General features: G+C 47.1%; 2 protein-coding genes across 6 annotated transcripts; one reads left to right on the top strand and one right to left on the bottom strand.

Moving 5' to 3' along the window:
* Positions 1-216: 216 nt before the first annotated feature.
* On the top strand, positions 217-13,390 carry acp7 (acid phosphatase 7, tartrate resistant (putative)). Of its 5 annotated transcripts, none has more exons than XM_076161715.1 (15): positions 217-304; positions 3,841-3,981; positions 4,156-4,276; positions 4,815-5,015; positions 5,113-5,295; positions 5,518-5,543; positions 6,272-6,369; positions 10,045-10,107; positions 10,828-10,942; positions 11,098-11,211; positions 11,789-11,855; positions 12,275-12,342; positions 12,427-12,498; positions 12,810-12,947; positions 13,025-13,390. In XM_076161715.1, the coding sequence occupies exons 3-15, from the start codon at positions 4,168-4,170 to the stop codon at positions 13,088-13,090; spliced, it is 1,320 nt and encodes a 439-aa protein (XP_076017830.1). In that variant the 5' UTR covers positions 217-304; positions 3,841-3,981; positions 4,156-4,167; the 3' UTR covers positions 13,091-13,390. The 5 variants fall into 5 exon arrangements, with proteins under 5 accessions (XP_076017830.1, XP_076017831.1, XP_076017827.1 ...); XM_076161716.1 differs by lacking the exon at positions 217-304 and adding an exon at positions 3,025-3,077 and having other exon boundaries at positions 3,873-3,981; XM_076161712.1 differs by lacking the exon at positions 217-304 and adding an exon at positions 3,025-3,077.
* Positions 313-3,453, bottom strand: LOC143009657 (KATNB1-like protein 1). The gene is made up of 10 exons (XM_076161717.1): positions 3,322-3,453; positions 2,522-2,622; positions 2,394-2,431; positions 2,028-2,304; positions 1,799-1,914; positions 1,646-1,696; positions 1,477-1,566; positions 1,290-1,394; positions 1,080-1,173; positions 313-994 (listed from the first exon to the last, which is right to left on the bottom strand). The coding sequence occupies exons 2-10, from the start codon at positions 2,615-2,617 to the stop codon at positions 959-961; spliced, it is 903 nt and encodes a 300-aa protein (XP_076017832.1). The 5' UTR covers positions 2,618-2,622; positions 3,322-3,453; the 3' UTR covers positions 313-958.
* Positions 13,391-20,911: the final 7,521 nt, after the last annotated feature.

Here is a 20,911-nt window from a genome sequence, read left to right as displayed (position 1 = left end):
CACACGTGGACGTTTACCGGCGGTCCAGAATTAGTACACAAACGCCACGCGCTTGCAAACTGTTATTTGATTGGTCAGATTTGTGCAGGAAGTGACCCCCTCACCTGGAACACGTTTTTTTTCCACGACAAAAATCACAAACACAACCGGAAATTGATCATCAGCACCATGTGTGTATAATTAATTTGCTTGACATTGTCTCGTTGATTTAACGACGTTTGATCGCGACTGAGGAATAGAGGCGCTCTGATGGATTCAAACTAACAAAGATTCACACACACTTTCTCTTCTGAAGACGGATCAGGTAAGATTGTTTAGATATTTATGTTTATCAGCTTGTACACATGATCAACAAACTCTTTCATAGCATTTTCAGTACAGGAAGTGATTCGGTTATTCAGTCTGTTGCGTTCAATACAGCCTCAATGTTCTTCATTGCCTCTTGATCCGTGATTCTGCGGCTGATTGAAGCCACTCAGCTTATCAGGCTTCTTGTTTGCTTTTAAAGCTGATTTTGTCTGGTGCATTCCTTTTCCATCTTCTCTTATTGTTTAGTCCTCTTGTATCCTTTTCTCTGGTTCTTCCATTTTCATTCTTCTTCCAATCAAATGTTTTCTCTCTTTCGCTCATGTCTTGATGTTGACCTCCAGCCTCAGCATTTCTTTCTTCTTTTCCATCTTCATGTTCCTCCATCTTCTCATATCCTCTCTCCTCCTCTCAGTGTGGTCCTTCAACCTCTTGATTGCACTTCTTTGCTGCTGCACTTCTGGTTTGCTGCTCAATCCAGCCACCATGTGTTTTCCCTCATATATATATATATATGTTATCAAATCCCTCCTGACGAAATTCGAACACTGACTACAACAATCACACAAGGACACTTAATACAAATAATGTTTCTATGGAAACAAAAGCAGCGGCTGTTTATCAGTCAGCGACTGTGTTATGTGGCTCTTCATTACCACGAGAGTTGAGACAGGAAAGAATCAATGACCTGTGGGAAAGAGGATGATGAACTTGAGATTGGATGGTAAAATCATTGACATTTCTGATTGTCTCGTCATGGTAACAGTGCTGACCTTTGCCATGTCTCCTGTGACTCCCGGGAGGGATTTGAAAAAAGGTTCCTGGTGCCACAACTCCAAAAGCTGCTTATTGAAGATCTGGAAGTTTCTGTAAATAAAATTAAGGTCATAATGATGACCATCATGGTCATATTCAACCATCATTAGCTCTCATTAGAACTTGTTGTTATCCTGTTTTACTGTATCTATGATGTCATCACTTACTTATCCAACAGCTGATTAGTTGATCCACTGAAGCCACTTGCTCTAAGTTGCTCCGACCAGTTTTTTAGAACTGCATTTATCCATTTAAACCCGACTATAAGATACCTGTGAGATCAAACGTTAGCCTCAGTATTGTATATAGCTGCATTGTATTGCAGAAAGGTTCACTGTAATCAGGAATACTCACTCTTCATACGGACTGGTCAGGACTTTCTTAACTAATGGGAAGAGGTCGACACAGCAGCCAATGGTGACACCACGAGAGTCCTCATCAATGCTGTGGGGACAATGAAATAGAATAACAGTTGTAGTCCACATGTAGTTGGTATTATGGCAGCCAAACCCAAGTTGCTCACCATCTGGTTATCAACGGTAGGAAATCCACAAATACGCCAGTGTCTTGGATCCTGTAGAAAGATGATGAAATGTCATTTTTGAAACATGAGCGAATGTTTCATTGTGTGGCTTCTAAGTGAAACCAGCTACAAGGAGCCTCTCAGAGTACGTACCTCAGAAAATATGTCAGCACTTCTCCAACATTTCTTTTCCACAAGGTTAAAGCTACTTTCAGTCTCAGGTTTCTTCCAAACAGCACGTCAGTCATGCTGCCGTGGTCTCTTGCGAGCTGAAATGCATTGTCCAGTTGAGATTGCTTTACATGCATATTAGTAGCACAGTGAATCATAACACAGCAGCTATACACTGAACAGGACAGTGGATTGTTACATCGTTTCTGACCTCAGCGAGTGCAGAGCCGTCAGTCTGACTGGAACCAGTTCTTCCAGTTCTGTGGTTATTATTGACATTTGGTGGGAACTCCCAAGGGTCCATTTCAAATATCTCCGGTTGCACGTCCTGTACGGAGTTCCTCTCATTCTCCTTGTTGGCTGTATCATAAGTCTTCCCAGACACGACCTGCTTCTTCCTCGCCACCGTCAGATGATGGGTCTTCCTCTTACAGGACACAACCCGCTTCACTCTGCCTGGGTTGTTGCCAGAGCGACCGACTGGACACCTGGGTGTGAAGTGTTCAAACATACTGTGGGAAATGAAAGCACACAATCCACGCTTTAATCGTGATGTAACCAACAAAACATGACCTACCTCTTTTTGTTGAACTCATCCTTTCTGTCGTAATCCACCTGGAGTGGTAAACAATACGGTTATATGGAGCAGAGGAGGTGTGGCACACAGGCATACATGCGTGGATTAGTGTAAAGTAAAGCGCTCACCTCCCTGGTGGTTCTCCCACGAGGGTAACTCACTCTGTACTGGGCCGCCTCCTGATCTAGACTTTTATACTGCTCCTCTTCACTGTCGGAGTCCATTAGACCTGGGAAAACATGAAACCACTTATTGTCAATTCGTGCCATCATAATGAATAATAAGTGACCTGGACTACTTTTGTAATAATGAAAAGATGACAGGTTTACAAATGACAAATTATTTCATTAAGAACAAGAAATTATCCTGTGAGAAGCTGCAGCACTGAATATAAGAGACGGGTAATATAATATTAATAATAATGATGATAATAATAGAAATAAAATACATGAATTGTGTTTTTGAAAACCTATATTAGATTCTTGCAGACATTCCAGGAGAATAACACCAACAGATAATAAAGTAAAAACAAATTAATATAAATGTCAATAAAAATGGAAGAAAAAAATTGTGGAAAATAAAGTGGGAAAACACAATTACCCACAATTCACGTGGTCATCGTTGTTTTGGTCATACAGTGACGTAGACAGGAAGCGTTCCTGAGCCAAACAGCTGAGAAATGTCGTGAGTGTTTACATCGCCGCCTTTACGTTAGCAGAGCCGCTACCTCCGCTCATATGTGCACTACGGCGTCCTCTCTGCCTGAGGAGACGAACAGACTGACTGTCCGTTGAATACAAGCAGCGAACGTTTAACGCTAAAAAGAATAACTTGGAAGAGCTAAGCTAAGACTCAATCAGAAGTTGTCGGTTTGTGGCTCGCGACGATGCCAACAGCGACATTTAAATCCATGAATATATGAACTTACCCCGGATAGTTTAGCTGCTGAGTAGCTGTTCACCTTATTCTCCTCTGCCGTGACGCTTTTAATAGAATTAAACTTCCACCTTTTGCTCATTTAGACTGCGACTAACTACCGGTTTGAACTGAAGGGCAGACTATAAAGCGTTCTATTCATATTCATGCAGATTAGGTCATTTGCGCCCCCTAGCGGCCGTTGACACACGTGGCGTAAACAATAGTGGCTTTCTTGGCTCCTTACAGTCACCACAGCTGCTGATCGCCCACTGATGCATAATCAAACATCTCCAACAAGAGTGTGAAGCCATGGGAGAACATATTGTTTGGTCCCTAATCAAGTCCAGTATGTGCTCTAGTCCCGATGACAACATCTGAGTCCTGATTAATGAAGCATCTGAACATTGTGTTGATTAGAGACAGGTCTGCGTTGTTGTTGTTGACGTGCACCATGACAGCAGAGCCTCTGAACGCACCACGAGAAACAACATCAGCTGCTTTTATTGAAACGTCATCTGTTTCCCTGTAGCTCTTGCTGACTCGCTGCTTTTGCCGTTGCAGTTTCATCATTCCAGATGACTGATTTAGAGCTGCTCTTCAGAGACACAAACACTGTCTGCGTGTGTGTCTGTGTGCCTGTGTGAGCCTCTGTTGCCGTCCTTGAGGTCAGGTAGGTTACTGGAGGGCTCTAACCCACACTTTGTTAGGGAGGCAAAGTACATTCATCCGCTTTGTTTGCACATTGTGTCGTATGACTAAGCTTATAAAGTCATGTGACTGCAAAGATGTAATTGTTTTATTTCCTGTTTGCTAAGATACTTTAACCAGTGTTGTGTTCCTGCAGTCCAGTGTGATCATGGTGCCTGCTTGTGTTGTGTACACCGTGCTGATCCTGGCACCCATGCTGGTGCTGGGTGTTCCTCCTATCTGGACCCAGCCGGAGCAGGTCCACCTCTCTTATCCTGGTAAGTGTTCCGGTGGAAGCACTTTGCCTCACACTGCTACAAACCAGGCTCTAGCTCATATCGATTTGCATTGTATCTTTTAATAATTCAATCTCTGAGAGTACCGGTGCTGTCGGGAAGTTGAACCTTTCTCTTACGGTGCCGTCGCTCTCAATCGGCAATAGAAAGAGAATTGTGTTCATCAGTTCTCCTGCTGTTAATCTAAAGGAGTTTCACATGGAGTCAGATTGGAGGCTTTGAGTGTCCCAGCATAATGAAACTCTACCTTGGCAGTATTTGTTAGCCATCCGGGCTGAAATGCTCCTGTTCATTCCTTGTGAAGGTGAAACATGTGGTCTCAATGAAAGCGCGTACCTGGCCAGTGAGTTGTTTTTGTGCTGGTTGTGTCTGGCCAAAGGCGAGATCAAAAGCAACGCTCTTATGCAATGTCAGCCTTTTCATGAGCGTCTCCTGGCTCTCACAAATGTATCAGTAAGTGAATCCAGTAGTTCTGTCGGATTCATCTTCTTCATTCTCCTAACCATTGTTTTCTTCACAGGAGTTCCGGGCTCCATGGTGGTGACCTGGACCACCTTTAGCGAGGCGGAGAGCACGGTGGAGTACGACCTGCTGGGGGGTCTGCTCTTCAACATGACCGCTAAAGGCCACGCAACTCTGTTTGTGGACTCTGGGAAAGAGAAAAGGAAAATGTACATCCACAGAGTCGCACTCACGGGCCTCAAACCCGCTGCTACATACGGTGAGTGGCCTCCTCTGGGCTCGTCACAGAGGTAATACGTCACATCCTCGTCCGTAAACACTTAACAGAATCTGTCCTCGTCCGTGTGAAATCTCAGTGTACCACTGCGGCAGCGACGCGGGCTGGAGCGACGTATTCTCCTTCACGGCCCTGAACGACAGCCTCGGCTTTAGCCCCAGGTTTGCCCTCTATGGCGACCTAGGCAACGAGAACCCGCAGTCTCTGGCCCGACTGCAGAAGGAGACGCAGCTCAGCATGTACGACGCCGTCCTGCATATAGGTGAGTGAGGCTGATCATCATCTGGTCCTTTATCATCAAGGCCGTATATATGTGAGTTGGCAGGAAGGGACCGGAGTCCTTGGATCTCTCACTAAGTCTTTGTTGATTTTATGCCAGCAAAGAGTAAACATCTATTTCATTTAGCTCTATTCCTGGATTTTCATCGTAAAACCTCACTTGTATGCCTTCATCATGTCCTGTCTTTGTCTTGCTGCCTCACAGGGGACTTTGCCTACGACATGCATGAGGTAAGTCTCTCTCTCTCCTCTCTTCCCATTATCATGAACCCTGATTGAATTAGTGCCCGGTTAAGAAACATTGACAGCAAATGTCTTTCATCAGAGGGTTTAAGTCTGAAAAACCGCTCAGATATTCGGCTAATTCCCACAATGACAGACGAGAGAAAACAATTCACCTTTTCTCTGGCGCTCCCGCTTTCCCCAGGACTCTCTGCTGTTTATTATCAAGAGCCTGGGCTGTGGTTAGGACACACAGCATTACAGTGAAACGCCATAATCCCGTGGTGAGAGACGAGAGACGCGGTCAATGTCACCCAAGTATTCGGGTGAATAAAAATAGGAGCATTAAAAACCTCAAATTAGAAGTCCAAATAACATATTGCCTCATCTGAATGCCTCCTGGGTGCCATATTTGATATTCAGAGGACAAAACTCGGTTTCTGGATGACAAATATCAACTAATATCCCCTTTCCTGACATGAGATACCAAATTACTAACTTCCTGTGCTGCCTGTGCTGCTTGTCACATATGGAGAAAAGGATAATGCAGCCGGCAGATGACTGAAAGAACTAATTACCATCATTCATTCTGTGATTTTTGTGTAACGTCCAAGAACGTCCTGCGGCTTCACTGAGATTCCAAATAGAAAAACAGGAAAAGGGGGGAAATGTCGTCTGTAACGCTTCCGTGCGATGACGTGTAAACGGCTGACTGATCGTTCTGATACTGTTCACAGGACAATGCCAGGATCGGAGACGAGTTCATGAGGCAGATCCAGTCCATCGCCGCCTACGTGCCCTACATGACCTGCCCCGGCAACCACGAAGCCACATAGTAGGTGGAACGCAGAATGAGGGGGGGGAGTGTGTGTGTGTGTGTGTGTGTGTGTGTGTGTGTGTGTGTATGTGTGTGTGTGTGCAGTCAAGACGCACGTGTTGCTCATATTGGTGTGCAGCAGATGCGTTTCTCAGCAGTGACAGCAGCGTGTCTAAAGAATTCACAGGCTGAGTTAATCAACATGGACCCGTCTGTCTGTCTGTCTGTCTGTCTGTCTGTCTTCTGCTCCTTATTAGTCAACCCCCCCGCCCCCGACAGGATTTATTGACAATAGGCTACTTTAAGTGTGTGTGTGTGTGTGTGTGTGTGTGTGTGTGTGTGTGTGTGTGTGTGTGTGTGTGTGTGTGTGTGTGTGTGTGTGTGTGTGTGTGTGTGTGTGTGTGTGTGTGTGTGTGTGTGTGTGTGTGTGTGTGTGTGTGTGTGTGTGTGTGTGTGTGTGTGTGTGTGTGTGTGTGTGTCTTTTTTTTCCTACAGTCGAGAACACATTGCTCTGTCGAAAACGATCCAGCGGGAACAGACGGGAGTTATTTCAGTGTTCCGAAAAAGCTGGAGCGGCGTCAGGAACCGCCAACATCTAAACAAGTCCACGTCCTCCAAAACAAACATTTATCCCACCGCGAATCATCGCCTCTCTATCTGTTTTCCTGCTCTGTAAAGACGGCCGGGGGAGGCGGGACGCAGCTCTCGTCACTCCAAATGGATTCTCACTGTAAATCTGAGGCCTGAACTTTGACTTAATGTAAGGAGAGCAGAATCTGAGTCCAGACCAAACCCCCACACACACTCAGCTAACGTGTGTGAGAATTATAGAAGCCTCCAAATGCCACATTTTGCTTACTGTCTCTAATTTAGAATTCAAAACAAGCTGATTCCTTCATAATCATGAGTTCATATCATGTTTTTGCTTCCTTATTTGAGTTTTATGGGTAAAAATGTGGCGCAAGTCATTTCCTTCACTGACACAGCTCCATTAAAATGAAAGAAGTGAGCTGGAGACCATTAATCGGGACATGTGGCTAACATGACAGCGGCCTTGATTGTGTTTGAACCCAACATGGTTTCCTTGGGGCTAAATACAATACGGCACCTTGTCTGTCAGATAGTCTCGATCCATTTCAGACTGGAGCTCAATGTTGGTTGTAAAAACCGGCAAGGGTGAGTTTGTGTCCTCTCAGGATGAATCGCAACGTAATCCTGCTGGAATGGCTTGTGTTTGTGCTTTAATGCATTGCGGAGGATTTCTTGGTGCTATAATATCAGCATGTCGCTGGCTGGAACCCTTAGGCGGTCCTGGTCCTGGTCCTGGTCCTGGTCCTGGTCCTGGTCCTGGTCCTGGTCCTGGTCCTGGTCCTGGTCCTTCCATGTGTTACGTGACTATACTGCCTGGACTTAATCAAGGAGCTGCTAACAGTAGCCTCTTTTTCTTGGCCCTGTGTCGCGACATAAGAACCCGATATGAGGCAGCAGCAGCTCGGTGCATTACATAAGCAGAGATCTTAGCTCCTGTCTCGCTCTCCTCCATGTAAATGTGTGTTTGGTTCTGCGGTGCTGTAAAGAATCTACATTTCCCAGCAGCTGCTCTCCGCTGCTTCCCTCCCTCCCTCGCCCGCCTTGCTCAAACTTCTCCTCTCTCTTTCCAACCTCAGAACCAAACGGGGTAAATAAAAAGCGATTTGAAAAACGGGGGCCGACCGCAAAAGTTTTCAGTCAGCATTCCAGCAGAATGAGAGCAGTGTTTTCTGGAGAAGATGCTGAGGCTCCAATCAAGACCGTCTTTGTTCACCCAGCACAATGAATATCTCATCCAGCCTCAGAGGGGATGGGAAGTAAACGGTTGCCATGTGCAACAATGGCCTCAGATGGGACCCAGAGATACGCTTCCTGCAGACTGCAACTGGTTCCTGTAATTTCACTAACTGCCTGGATTAAGTGACGATCCCGTGGACTCTAAAGCTCATCAGATGATGAAAGGGAAGATCTGATGAGGAGGGAAAGTCCTGCTGCGTCGATTTAGCGCCGCGTCGGGCCGTATTGGAGTTGACATCTCCCAAAGCTTGGAAACGTGGGGCGGATTTTGATCTCAATCTCGTTTTTATGGAAAAGCAAACACACATGGAAACAAGCGTGCGGAGGGTTGGAGAGTTAGTGACTCACGTGTTATGTTAAGGTCCCGTAATGCAGATTAATCAAACAAATAGAAGCTTATTGTATTTGTACTCAATCAGATTTTCCACCGCCGAGCCACTAAATGAGACTTTGAGGCCTCGTGTTTGGTTTCTGTGGACAGCCTGGTCCTCTGCCTCTGTTTGGCTCCCTGGTGGGGCTGAGCTGCTTCACAGAACCAGACATTGATTGTTTGTAGAGATTCCACCCAGACGACCACCAAAGACCCTTTTAAACACACACTGCTCTGTGAAGTAAAGGTGCTGATTGGAGGTCAACGCTTTCACGTCTGAAGTGTCGTTAAGCAAACTGAGGCTGCTGCTATTCCTGACCACAAGATGGCAGTATGAACCCAGGGACACATGACTCTTTCTGCTGTCACACTCTGGCTGTATTTTAGTTTGCATAGGGCAAATGTCTCGTTGGTTATAAATGTAACAATTCTGGTTAGTGTATCATAGTTGAAAGATATGGAGAACTGACACCAACAGACACAAACAAAGAGCTGCTGACCTCAACACTTCTCTCCTCTTCATGTGCTGATGAAGGAGAAGTGTCGAGTGATCACAGATCACAAGATGACCTGCGAGCATTATGACACCGGCCTCACCCGTCTAATCTTGACCTCCAGATCCATAGAAGTCCACACGTCTCGTTACTTTGTAGATGTATTTAGCATCAAGTCTCTGTGATCCTCCCCCTCCCCCTTTCTGACCTTTGACCTCTGACCCAGCTTTCTTCTGATCACCCCAAAACCTACCTTAGCCCAGTCACATGACTTTTCAATCCAGCATCAATGCTTGTTACTCGGCTTTGCCACAGAACTCTTTTCATGTACAAGATCTTCTGTGTTGTAAAATGCAAAAGTTGATAAATCAGTAATAGCCGACGTGGCATTAGGAGTGATGATCTATCTGGAGGACTTGTTGTAATTTGTATGATGGCGGTCAAGTGGTTAAGAGGGGACATGCGGAGACTCCGACCTCAGCTCCTCCCAGGCCTCCACCATCCCTCAAATTTAGATGTTCGGAATCAAGAAACTGACAAAAAATGGCGGCAAGTGAGTGATACGCCCAGATCCAAAGCTTTAAAAATACCCCCTGTGATGTCACTGAGGCCGCGTCCATGTTTTTCTGCAGTCTCTAATCTGCGCCAGCTGATAGTTTGGCCGCGGCGCTGTGTACCTTTTTCCGACGCATGTCTAAATCGGGCTTGCGTACGTGCGTACGTGCGTACGTGCGTACGTGCGTGCCATGATCTACCATCCTGCAGCTCGGCTCAAGGGAAGACTGAAAAAGTGAGGATAACAAAAGGTGCTCAACCAAACTTAGAACTTTCCAAAACCATGGCGGCGATGTTCCGTGTGTTTTGAGTGGATCATTGTAGCTCAGCTGTCACAAAATGAGGCAGAAGCTTTGTGGTGTTTCTTAGATATTCAGGGATTGCAGATTGCACAGTCGCTCCATCCAGTGACTGAGTCTGTTTGTTTGTCTGTTTGTTTCTTTGCAGCAATTTCTCCAACTACAGAAACCGCTTCAGCATGCCAGGTCAGACGGAGAGCCTGTGGTACAGGTGAGCAACTTTCTATTCTTCCTATTTTCTATGAGAATGCTTCATATATCACACAACAGATCGTGGAAAGAGAAACGTTGCCTCTATGTAACGTATCACGTGAAAGTCGACCGCACCTCCCGCTGCGTTTCAGTAACCAGTAATGAGCCCAGAGAGGCGACCCCAGAAGGATTGGCTCCATCTCTCTCTCTCTCTCTCTCTCTCTGTCTCTGTCTCTGTCTCTGTCTCTCTGTCTCTTGGTTTAAGTTTGCCTCTCCCTATCTGGGGGGACGAGGCGGCCACACAAAGACGCTATACATCTGCCCGGGGTGACTCATACAGCCGCTGCAGGCCTCATTCTCTCAGACAGTAAGATAATACGGCGGTAAACCACAGGCCGGCTGCCCACTCCCTGGTCCCTGCAGGCAGACGGGGCCCGCTGGCAGAGAGCCCCTCCGTCACGTGCACAGATAAGCACACGGTGGGAGGCAGAGGCTATACGTTTCATGACATTACACACAGAACACACGCGTTTCCACGAACCCCGCGGCTACCCAGTGTAAACATGTGAAATTTAAAGAAAAAATGAATGAGACAAGTTGGGGATTTCGCACGGCGGTGATTTATCTCTCACAGCGTGCGGAGGGGAGAGAGTGAAGCCCGGCGTTTGTTTATGTCGGCGCTATTTGCACGCACGCTTCCTCTCGCCCCGTGTATCATTTTAACAACGTGTGTCCGCAGCTGGAACCTGGGCCCCGCCCACATCGTCTCCCTGTCCACCGAGGTCTACTTCTATCTCGAGTTCGGCCAGGAGCTTCTCTTCAGGCAGTACGAGTGGCTGAAGAAAGACCTGGAGGTGAAATACCACACAAAGTCGCATCAAGGACTCACAGCTGAATTCACACACACAGACAAACACACACACACACACACACACACACGACTGAGGTACAGAATAGACTAATTTTTCCTCCTCTTTCATCTTCATCTCATTCATACACTCTCATCCAGGAGGCCAACAAGCCAGAGAACCGAGCGGCTCGTCCGTGGATCATCACCATGGGACACAGACCGATGTACTGCTCAGACGACGACCAAGATGACTGCACCAAGTTCGACTCCTATGTACGTTGCTGCATGATATGATATTATAAAGCACATTGAATGAGTAGATGGAGAGTTTACAGCTTACATAGAGGGGAATGTAGAGAGCTCAGGAAGTGGCGAGGAGCTCTAGAGTCTCGGCCGGGTTTAGGGCCGAGCCCCCGCGTCCCTGCTTGGTCCTCAAGTGTGATCATTCCTGTTTTGATGGCTAAACTTAATTACCTCTAACACCTTATTATTTGCACAGGCCAAGCAGGGGAAATGATGTCATTGCAATCACACATTTAGTTCGTAACTGGTTAAAGGTTTTTGCTTCGATACGTAAACATATTTGTACTTTAATTGCCCCTCGGTAGCAAAGCCGTGGTGCCCAGTCGCAGTGGCCTGGCCAGTCTGGAGCTGCGGCCCCTTAACGCTGTCGTAATCACCGCAATTTGGAACAAATAGTTTCCACTTGGACCCGGCCGCCCTCAGGCTTGGCTCTGCTCTGGAACCAGGCTGGCAGGGTCGTAACCGCTCAGGGTACCTGCTGGAGCCTTTCCTCCGATGTTAACGTGCCAGGTTAGGCTGATGTTTGTCCCTCTCTGGTCCGTCTCAGGTCCGACTGGGACGAAACGACACCAAACCTCCGGCTCCTGGTCTAGAGGATCTATTTTACCGCCACGGTACGATTCTCTCATTTCACAACCAGCTGTGCGTGCTGCTAATGGGTGTTTAAGATTGCAAATTTGCATGCTCAGACAGACTAATGCCCCAACAGTTTCAGGGAGCGGCACAATCCAAGCAAGTTCCTTATTAAGAAAGCAGGCCCTCGGTCTGGAAGACGTCCAAACTGCACATGTCCAAATGTTTTCCCTGCATTACCTCTCTCACGTTTCACATTTGTTTGTTGCTCTAAAGGGTTTAAATAGTGTATTTTGATGGTAGTGATGGCTGAGGAGGATTAAAATGAAATGGGCTGGAGATCTGAGAAAGTGACATCACGCTACAAATCAATGGATCCGCTGTCGTCTGTAATTCTTTCAATGACGAGACTTGTGTTTGTGTGTGAAGTGGCTGTCTCTCATCAAATGTCTCTTCCCAGGAGTGGACGTGGAGTTGTGGGCTCATGAGCACACATACGAGAGGCTTTGGCCCGTCTATGGAGACAAGGTCAGGTCCCGTGTCCTTAAAGGGCCGCATTCTTTAAATGTTTATCATTCCCTCTGGAGCCTCACCGTCCCTCTCTATGTGTAGGTGTACAATGGGAGCAGGCAGCAGCCTTACGTGAACCCCAAAGCTCCGGTGCACATCATCACAGGCTCGGCTGTAAGTACGCTCACGCTGCTGATCCACGCATCTGTTGACCTCAACATAATCAAAAAATAATGTTATGCATATTCTACTGCGGCGCTGTCTGTGCAGCAGCTGCTCTGCCCCGTGAGTTCAGTACCAGCTGTTCCTCTAGTTAAGTGTTTTCTGATGTGGTATTCAGCGGCACAGGGCATGTGTCGTCATCAGACCGCAGATGGATTAGTCACTGGCACATCAGACACGAGGCACTGCACGGTTGTAAATGTCACACACACGACTGTGTGGAGAGAAAGGATTCAGTCTAATCACGGCTGATTCCTCCTTAGGGCTGCAAAGAGAGGACAGACAAGTTCAATCCAAACCCCAAAGACTGGAGCGCTTTCCGCAGCACGGACTACGGCTACGCCCGCATGCAGGTGGTTAACTCCACCCACCTGTACCTGGAGCAGGTCTCTGACGACCAGGTGAGGTTACACGGGATAGACGCACGATCAGGTCAGGAGTGTTTTCCTCTTCTGCTAACGATGTCTGTTTGTCACAGAACGGAGATGTGATTGACAGCATCTGGGTGGTGAAGGAGAGACACGGCTTCTCCGCCTGGTTCTGATGTCCGCCGCTTTGGATGGAGACGACACACTCAGGAAAATGCACAAGCTCAAGCACCTTTTCTCCCGCCGCAGAACAACTACAAGCCATTCATGATATTTCAAGCATGTGCAGCTCTTCAACCTAATCAGTAGTGAATCCTTTACTTTCCACAGTGTCCAGACACGACCAAGCAAACTGCATGTGAGCCAATGTAACATGTAAATCAAAAGTCTATGTATATATTAAAGGCCTGTAACTGTAATTTTCCGCATGTCTATACATTCTCTTACGTCTTAATAAATCCTGCTTTTTCTATTCATTCCTGGATGGGATTCTCCTGAAACTTCATCCCACACATCTCATTTCCTTGGCAGTGAATAATGGTCAGTATAGATTTGGCACTGAGCTCTATCTTATTAGATAGATGGAGAAACCAGGTGGCGTTTGTGTCACCACATCAAGATGACAGATTGTCCCCCGAGCAATGAGGATATTGGATATTTGTTGCGATCGCAGGGTTCAAGAGACAGAGACACGTGGAAAGTGTGTGTGCAAGTGTGTGTATGTGTGCTCAAAGGCCTGTTGTGTAACGCAGGGGATGCTTGTGGCTATGGGCGCATCCAGAGCGGGAGATGTTCGCACTGTGACTTTCACCGCTTTGCTGGTATTCATTCCTAATAGCATCAATCTGCCCACATGAATAGCGACAGATGAGCAATGTGTGTCTGGTTTCAGTTGTGGAAATGCGATTGTCTCTTTTTGCTTGATGCTGTCGGCACAATCCAGAACACATACACAAAGCCAGTGATGGTCCACACATCAGCTCACACACACACACAAACGTCAGGTGTCAGTGTTGGAGTGTAATCTGGGCCACGGCTGTGTTGAACTTCACTTCACTTCACATGTGGAAGCTCCCGCGGCGTTGTGGTGTCTGTCTGAAGCCGCTGCGGCACTCACGCCTCACGCTCACGTGCTCCCGGTGCGCTGACACGCTGGTAGCTGCCAGTAAAATGTGCTGAAGCTTTGTGGCCAGGAAGGCGGCGTACCACTGAGTTCTGACCTTTTGACTCGCTGGTGTTGTACTCGGTGTACTGCAGTATCCCACTGAGTGAGAACGGCGGAGTGTGGACCTAAGAGGAGCCGCTGCCAGAACCTTTATACTTCATTAAGCTACAGATTCATTACTTTAAATTTAACTGAAAAGCTGAAAGCAGCTTTAATGTAGTTGGCTAATTTCGCTCAACGGGCTTGTAGTGTATCTAACTACATTCTTAAGAGAGTAGCTTGTCTACAGCTTCACTACTTAAAATGTTGTTAAAAAGCTTAAAGGAGCATTAATGTTGTTGGCTACTTTCACTCAAGGGGCTTGTAGTGTAGCTAACTACTTCAGTAAGAGTAGTTTGCTGTAGCTTAGTAGCTTGTCTCCACCTCAACTACTTTGTATTTACTTGAAAAGCTGCAGTTAGCTGAAAGTAGCTTCCCTGTCTCTTTGTATTGGGCACCAGTATCCACTCTGAATCCGTCTGCCTTGCATGAGGATCTTTCCCTTAATAGAGAGAACATCCCGTGCCCACAACACGTTCCTTCATTATTGGGTTCATGTGATCTTTACAAAAAGCAGAAAGAACATTGATGGCAATCCAGGAAAAAGGAGCAGCGGGAAAATAACATGTCGCTTCAGCTAGTCTGCCTGTAGCTGAAACCTGATGTGCTTATTACCCGACATGATAGGGACACAGCAGGTCTGTGGTGTTGAGGTTCAAGAGCCTTTGTTGACAGATGTGGATTCTTGCCCTCGTCGGGACAACGTCTTTTCTAATACTGTCACCTCTGCTCCTCATTGGTCTGTTGGTTTCTGGAAAGCCACGATTTTATCAGGTCAGAGGTCAGATCTATTTGCAAGAGCGAGTCAGACAGGCGGCGATCCTCTGCGGTCTCGCCATTGGGTTTGCTGTGGCCTGTGTTGTAAGACCGGCGAGCAGATATGATGCCTTCATGCACGCTGACACTCCTCCTTGATTGATGTGTTACATTTGGCTGGACTTGTCCTGTTCGCCTTGATCCTGCAAGCTTGACTTTAGAATCCGTTCCCAAATAGAGACTCACTGCCTTGTTTGACTCGTGACCTTCCTCGACGTATCGCCCTCTTCCCTACAGTTGTCTTCATCTTAGCGGCATGCTGATTTGTAATGACACATCTTTAGTAATTTCCTTTTCCCGGGCTTATGGCTTCATAAACCCAAAAGGTAATGAATCCTCATGAACCCACATGTGAGCTCAGGAAGCAGATGTCTCCTTCTTGACAAAGAACATGAAGGCTGAGTGTAAGAACACTCAGGCTTTGTGGCTTACCAACGTGATTTATCTATTTTCAAGAGTCTCGAGTCGCTCTCACACTCCACACAACAAATTCCCTCTGTAGACGGGAGATGGCTTCTGTGTGGTATTTCTCTCCACGGGCGACCGAGGAGGCGGCGCTCGATCACGGGGCTTAACTGTGGATACCGGGAGGGGGACACGTGTAATGAATTCAATGCCTGGGATGCCGGGGACGGTTCATCAATCCAGAATCTCGGTGTTCTTCCAGAACCAAAGCGCCACTGTTAAGAAGCCTCAGACGACCACCAAGACAAACAGCCGAGCGTACAGGCTGCTCAGGCACACTGCTGCACATTCTTGCTATGGTTCCACTCACAACATCAACACCACAATGACTTACAGGACTGGAGGATCGGGCAACGCCGCAGTAAATTTGCAAAGTAAATCAGAGATGGTGGTTTAGAAAATCCAAAACACGTGTAAAGTGATATCGATTTAAATTGGGATTTGATGAAAGCTGTGCATTAGCTGTGCAGAACGGGGAAGCGGGCTGCCTGCAGGTCAGAATAACACGGAGAGCTCGTCAGAACCGTCCCTGATAAGCCGCTGACGGGGAGGCGTGCCGCACGTGTCCCGTCTCCTGGCAGCACACAGGGTTTAAATCACATCTGTACAACGGGGAGACGTCCACTTTCAAATCACGCATTGTTTTGATTGATTGTCTCAAACATGTGCAAGTTGTTACCATTAGTACGTAGCAGTCAAGGATAACGTTGTTGTAGTATAAATGTCAGTGCGCTAAATGCTACGGTTAGCTTCCCTTGTTAACCTTCAGCTTCAGCAGAGAGTAATGCACAGGAGCGACGTGTGGAGTGTAACGTGCTGCGGGTGATTGTTTACAGATGGAGAAGTTTCCGAGGCAACTCAAACCCAAAATGGAGCTAGCGGGTGTCTGGCGTTGAGATATAAGGTTAACTGCTCACGTTTAGCCATGCAGCAAGAGCCATTAGCTTGCACGGCGCTAATTACCGACACCTCGCAGATCGATGGTGAAAGGGATTCCTCCTTCACCCCTCCTCTCCCTTCCTCTCCTCTCCCTCGTCTTCTCAGTTTCAAGTCATCTATCTTCCCTCCCACGGCCGGGCAGAAGAATCGCAGGAGACATTTGGCCGCGTCGCCGCTACATGAGCGTCGTCCTGAGAAGCTGCGGCGGGCCAACCTGAGACTCCTCTTAGTCTGCAGGAAGCGGCGGCTTGTGCCAAAGGGCCGCGATGCAACTCATTAACGTTGAGCCTCAACACTTGAGAGCTGAGCGACAACAGTGGTTGGCTACCTACTTAGCTGCTTGTTGGCAGGCAGCGTTGGGTCGCGTCCCTCTTGCTTCAAGGAGGCCATGTTGGGTTTGTGTTTGAGCCTGGAAGATTCTCATTCAGCTGCCTGAGATGAAATATGCCGAAGTAAGCTGAAATAAGCTTCTTTCTTCCGTACTTTCAAGATCCCGTGTGTGTGTCTCTGTGTGTGTCTGTTTGCATGAATCAGCTGATCACATTGTCCCTAAAATGTTCCGAGTAGAAGCTTAATGTCTATGACTCACTGCTCCTCACAAATTCTCCGGATCTGGACTCCAGAAGCCAGAGGGTTAATGGTTCAAATCCCAGCTCAGTTACTTCCTTCCCCCAGCTTCACAAAGAGCTGATTGAGGTGCAGTTTCTACATCATTCTTGTGATCCCGTCCTTCTGCGGTACATATAGTTTAATCGTGTCTTCATTTAAATCAAACATGTTGCTTGTATCTCTCTGTACTCATGTTTCCATAGCTCTTCTGAGAGTTCCTTCCTGCACTGAGACACTGCGTTTTCTCTCAGCCTGGCACAGCTGAGCAGAATGCTTTCACTGCGGCTCTGAGAATAAGGCCAGACTCATTATACATATCCTGTGTCCTATATGTTGCTGCAGCCAGGTAGTCTGTCTGTCTCCATTACCTCCGGTCACTGTTCTGTCCTCACGCTTGGCTCCAAACATAAACGGTGGAAATTTAGCTTGCTGTGTAATGCATTTGTTGATCACCGTCCATTTCAGAGGTGAACGGAGGTGACCGGTCCTCCTTTGATTGATCTGGTATCTGAGCTGTTGTGTAGGAGAGTTCAGTGGGTGGCGAGTGTTTTGGGATTGGAACACAATACGCCCTGCAGACTCTGATTTATAAAACCATTCAGATAGGAATGAGGTGATAACGATCCATAATGGATTTCGTCCTTGAATCTCTCAACATTCCAATTTTGAATGTTCAGTCTGAGGATTTCTTGGAGTGGCTGCAGTGTCCCGGGCACGTGTGGAGGCCACGCTTCATCCTCCTCACTCTGGGAAAGGAACATTTTGAACATTTTTAAACACTGCCTGCTGCCACGATTTGACACAACACTCATCCACTGGTAAGCAGTCCCAGAGCAGTGCCCAGAGGAAACCGTTTAGCTCTGTAAGAGTGTTATGACAAGGCCATAACCCGACTCTCCACATTAGGCCGTGTTTCAACACCTTCTATCCCCTCGGGGAGTCCATTTGGACTCTAGCGGTATCCACCGTGCTACTGGCCGGGGCGAGCAGCTACTGATGGATCTTTTTGAGCCTGCAATTGTGATCATAGCCCCTCCAGTCCACCTGAGGTCGAAGTCGAGAATATATGAACGTCCCTTCGTCACCACAGACCGATTCATGTGTCAATAGAAGAGGCCTCCACTGGTTTGAAGGAGTGTGTTCTAGTGGAGACACGGGTCGAATGGGATGAAGGTGTCTCAGAAATGTAAGCATGTGTGTGTGTTTTTGTGGGTGGACACACGTTTCTTGTAAATGAGCAAAGGGGGGAAAATAAAAAGGGATGAAGTGCAACGCTGAAAGCCGGCTCTGTCCTCAAAGCCACATTTGGGGCTGTGAAGGTAATCATCTCCAGGAGACAGTATCCAGTGTTGTTTTTGAATGGGTGTGATCACACTCGACTGTCTCGCTGATGGTAAGGTGGTTTTCAGTGTTTACGGAGAGCTCAGAGGTCCAGAGGAATGGGACGGGTAGACCTGCAGTGTACCGTCCTCAACAGGCTTCTGCGCGGTGACGAAGTGACTGGATCGCTGCAAAAACACAGATGTCTCAAATCCCAGAAGAGAAAATATTCAGAGAATCCGTCCAATACTGGCAGGCGCTTTTGTCGTCAGAGCACCTTGATGTCTTTGGCCTTTTGGACTCAGTCAGACAGACAGACAGGCAGGTATGTCCCCTAGTCTAGACCCCGGGCGGCTACTTTACATGCGTCTATACCTGCACCATCTGGATGAATCGGGATAGGATTTCTCATGGCCTTTATTGGCATTTATTGACAGAAGTGCAGCAGACGTGGTGGTATTTTCTACGGTTGAGTTTCATTCTCTTGAACTCTGCAGCAGTTAAGCCAGTAAATCGTCTGTAAACGTCTCAAAGTGACTGAAATTGGCACAAATCAACGTGTGATTAGTGCGAGTAACCGACCTGGATTATGTGACATTAAATCTGTGCACTCAGGCATGTAAACATCTTAAATTAATTGTGCTGCGATTACGCAACACATCATGTGTATTCAGAGCGGCAGAATCCTATTGAATGTGTGGTTTAAAGGATAAGTTTTGTTTTTTTCCTTTCTCTATAGCTCAGTGTCGATCGGGTAAAAGATTACAGTGGTTGGACCGCAAAGTGCAAAGAGTACAATTTCATAAATGATGTAATCAAAATGCTTTCAATGTCCACGGAAAGTAGTAGAAGGGATTTGTGAGCACACGTTTTTTCAGCAGTTTTGTAGGAGTTTTAGAGAACTCATTGAATCACATTGTTTGGCTTTAAGCGCTGTAATCCCTGCATGTCAGCTTCCGTCAGTCTGGGTTCTGTTTTCAGGTTACTAATAAACGATCAGATCAGATGTAAACATTTGGGTTTCGAACAGAATCTGCAAACACGGCGTTCACCCACACACAGACAGGATCACATTCCTCTGTGGTGATAGCAGAAGCAGGTGGTTTCAGCCTTTGTATCCTTTCAAGAAAGCGAACAAAACCACGGCGCGCAGTGTTTGTTCTATACTTACAGTAAGTACGTTTGACGAACCATTAAATGGACCCAGAACGCGAATCGGAGTGGATTGAGGCAAACCTCCGCGTGCCTGGGATCTGGCCCTGCGTGGCCACCAGAGGAGCTTGTTTAAACAGAGGCAGACTGAGAGACTTAATGGCCACGCTGACAGCAGCCATACAAGATGTAGTGTCTGCTGAGGCCGAGGTGCTGCGGTCCAGAGTGCTAAACCAGGAGGGAGAGAAAAGCGATGGTGTGGTCGGCGTCTCAAATGCGTAAGCTAGACATCCTTTCTTAAAAACCCGTCTTTAATATTTGTTCTCCTGTTCGACCAAAACCAAAAGAGTTATAGGATCCACGGCCCAAAAGCAGCCTGCTGTGTTTTTCTTGCCACCTCAAACCGGTTCCATCGTTGGCTCTGATGTCACCTCAATTAAATCAGAGTTTGCAGAGAAAGAACATCGTGGAGTTAAAAAGTAGGTTTTGTGTTTTTGTAAGGTAGTGGTGAGTTTGGATCCCGTCCTAAACACCTTCAAACACATGTTTCAGAATGCATTTGGCTGAATGATTTACCAAAACCCAGGAGCCGTTTACACGTGCGCGACACGTGCGGGCGGCCGGCGCATGATCGTGCACGTGTAGGAAATAGAGACATTTAGAAGAGAGAGAGAGATGATGGATGATGGAACAATTCTGTGAATGGCTCAGTAACCTCACTCATGGTGCCTGAGACGTTATATCTTGTCCTCTGGGTTCTCTCCTCAGACCACATGTGAGTCCGAGCCCCCCAAAATGACCTCAGGTCTTCGGTTATCACACAGAGACGGTTTGTTGCTGTTTTGATCCCTCAGACATGGACCCGGCTGGATGGAAAGACAACATTCCGGATATCAAAAGCACTGATGATCCACTTCATCCGCTCTCAACCTCGCTGGATATTGAGGAAATCAAACCTTTTCGTTGCAACAAGATGTTATTGATTCCATGCCAAGTTCAAGTCAAGTCAAGTCCATCACTGAGCAGTGACAGAGCAATGCAATGTGGAGATTCTGTCTGTGTAAAGAAAGATTCTGTCTGAGGCCCTGTGCATCTTCTTTGTGCAGTTATCTAGAGCAGCTGTGAACACAACGGCTGCTGCGAATCACAAAATCTTACCAGAGACGTGCCGCAATAACAGCTCAGGTCAGCGTCAGTGCGGCGTAACGGACGATAGTGCAAAGGCACGAAAAGGGAGAATAAACAGAGGAGAGTGAAAACATGAGTCTGCAGAATATCTGTTGGTGATTTAAGACTTCCCAGTCTGCACAACCACACGGCTACTAGCCACATTCCAGCCAGAACCAGAGCCAGACTTTGGGAGATGGATGCTGGCTGTCCCTTTGTGCCGTCGCCTTCAAAAAGAATTGAAGGTTTTTGTGATAAAAGTCAA

The sequence above is a fragment of the Genypterus blacodes genome, unplaced genomic scaffold, assembly GCF_046128005.1.
Source record: "Genypterus blacodes isolate CSIRO-AG114 ecotype Tasmania unplaced genomic scaffold, CSIRO-AGI_Gbla_v1 ptg000112l_1, whole genome shotgun sequence".
In the NCBI taxonomy this organism is placed as follows: Eukaryota; Metazoa; Chordata; class Actinopteri; order Ophidiiformes; family Ophidiidae; genus Genypterus; species Genypterus blacodes.
Note: the sequence above shows the minus strand (reverse complement) of the source record. Positions and strands in the feature narration are given on the sequence as shown.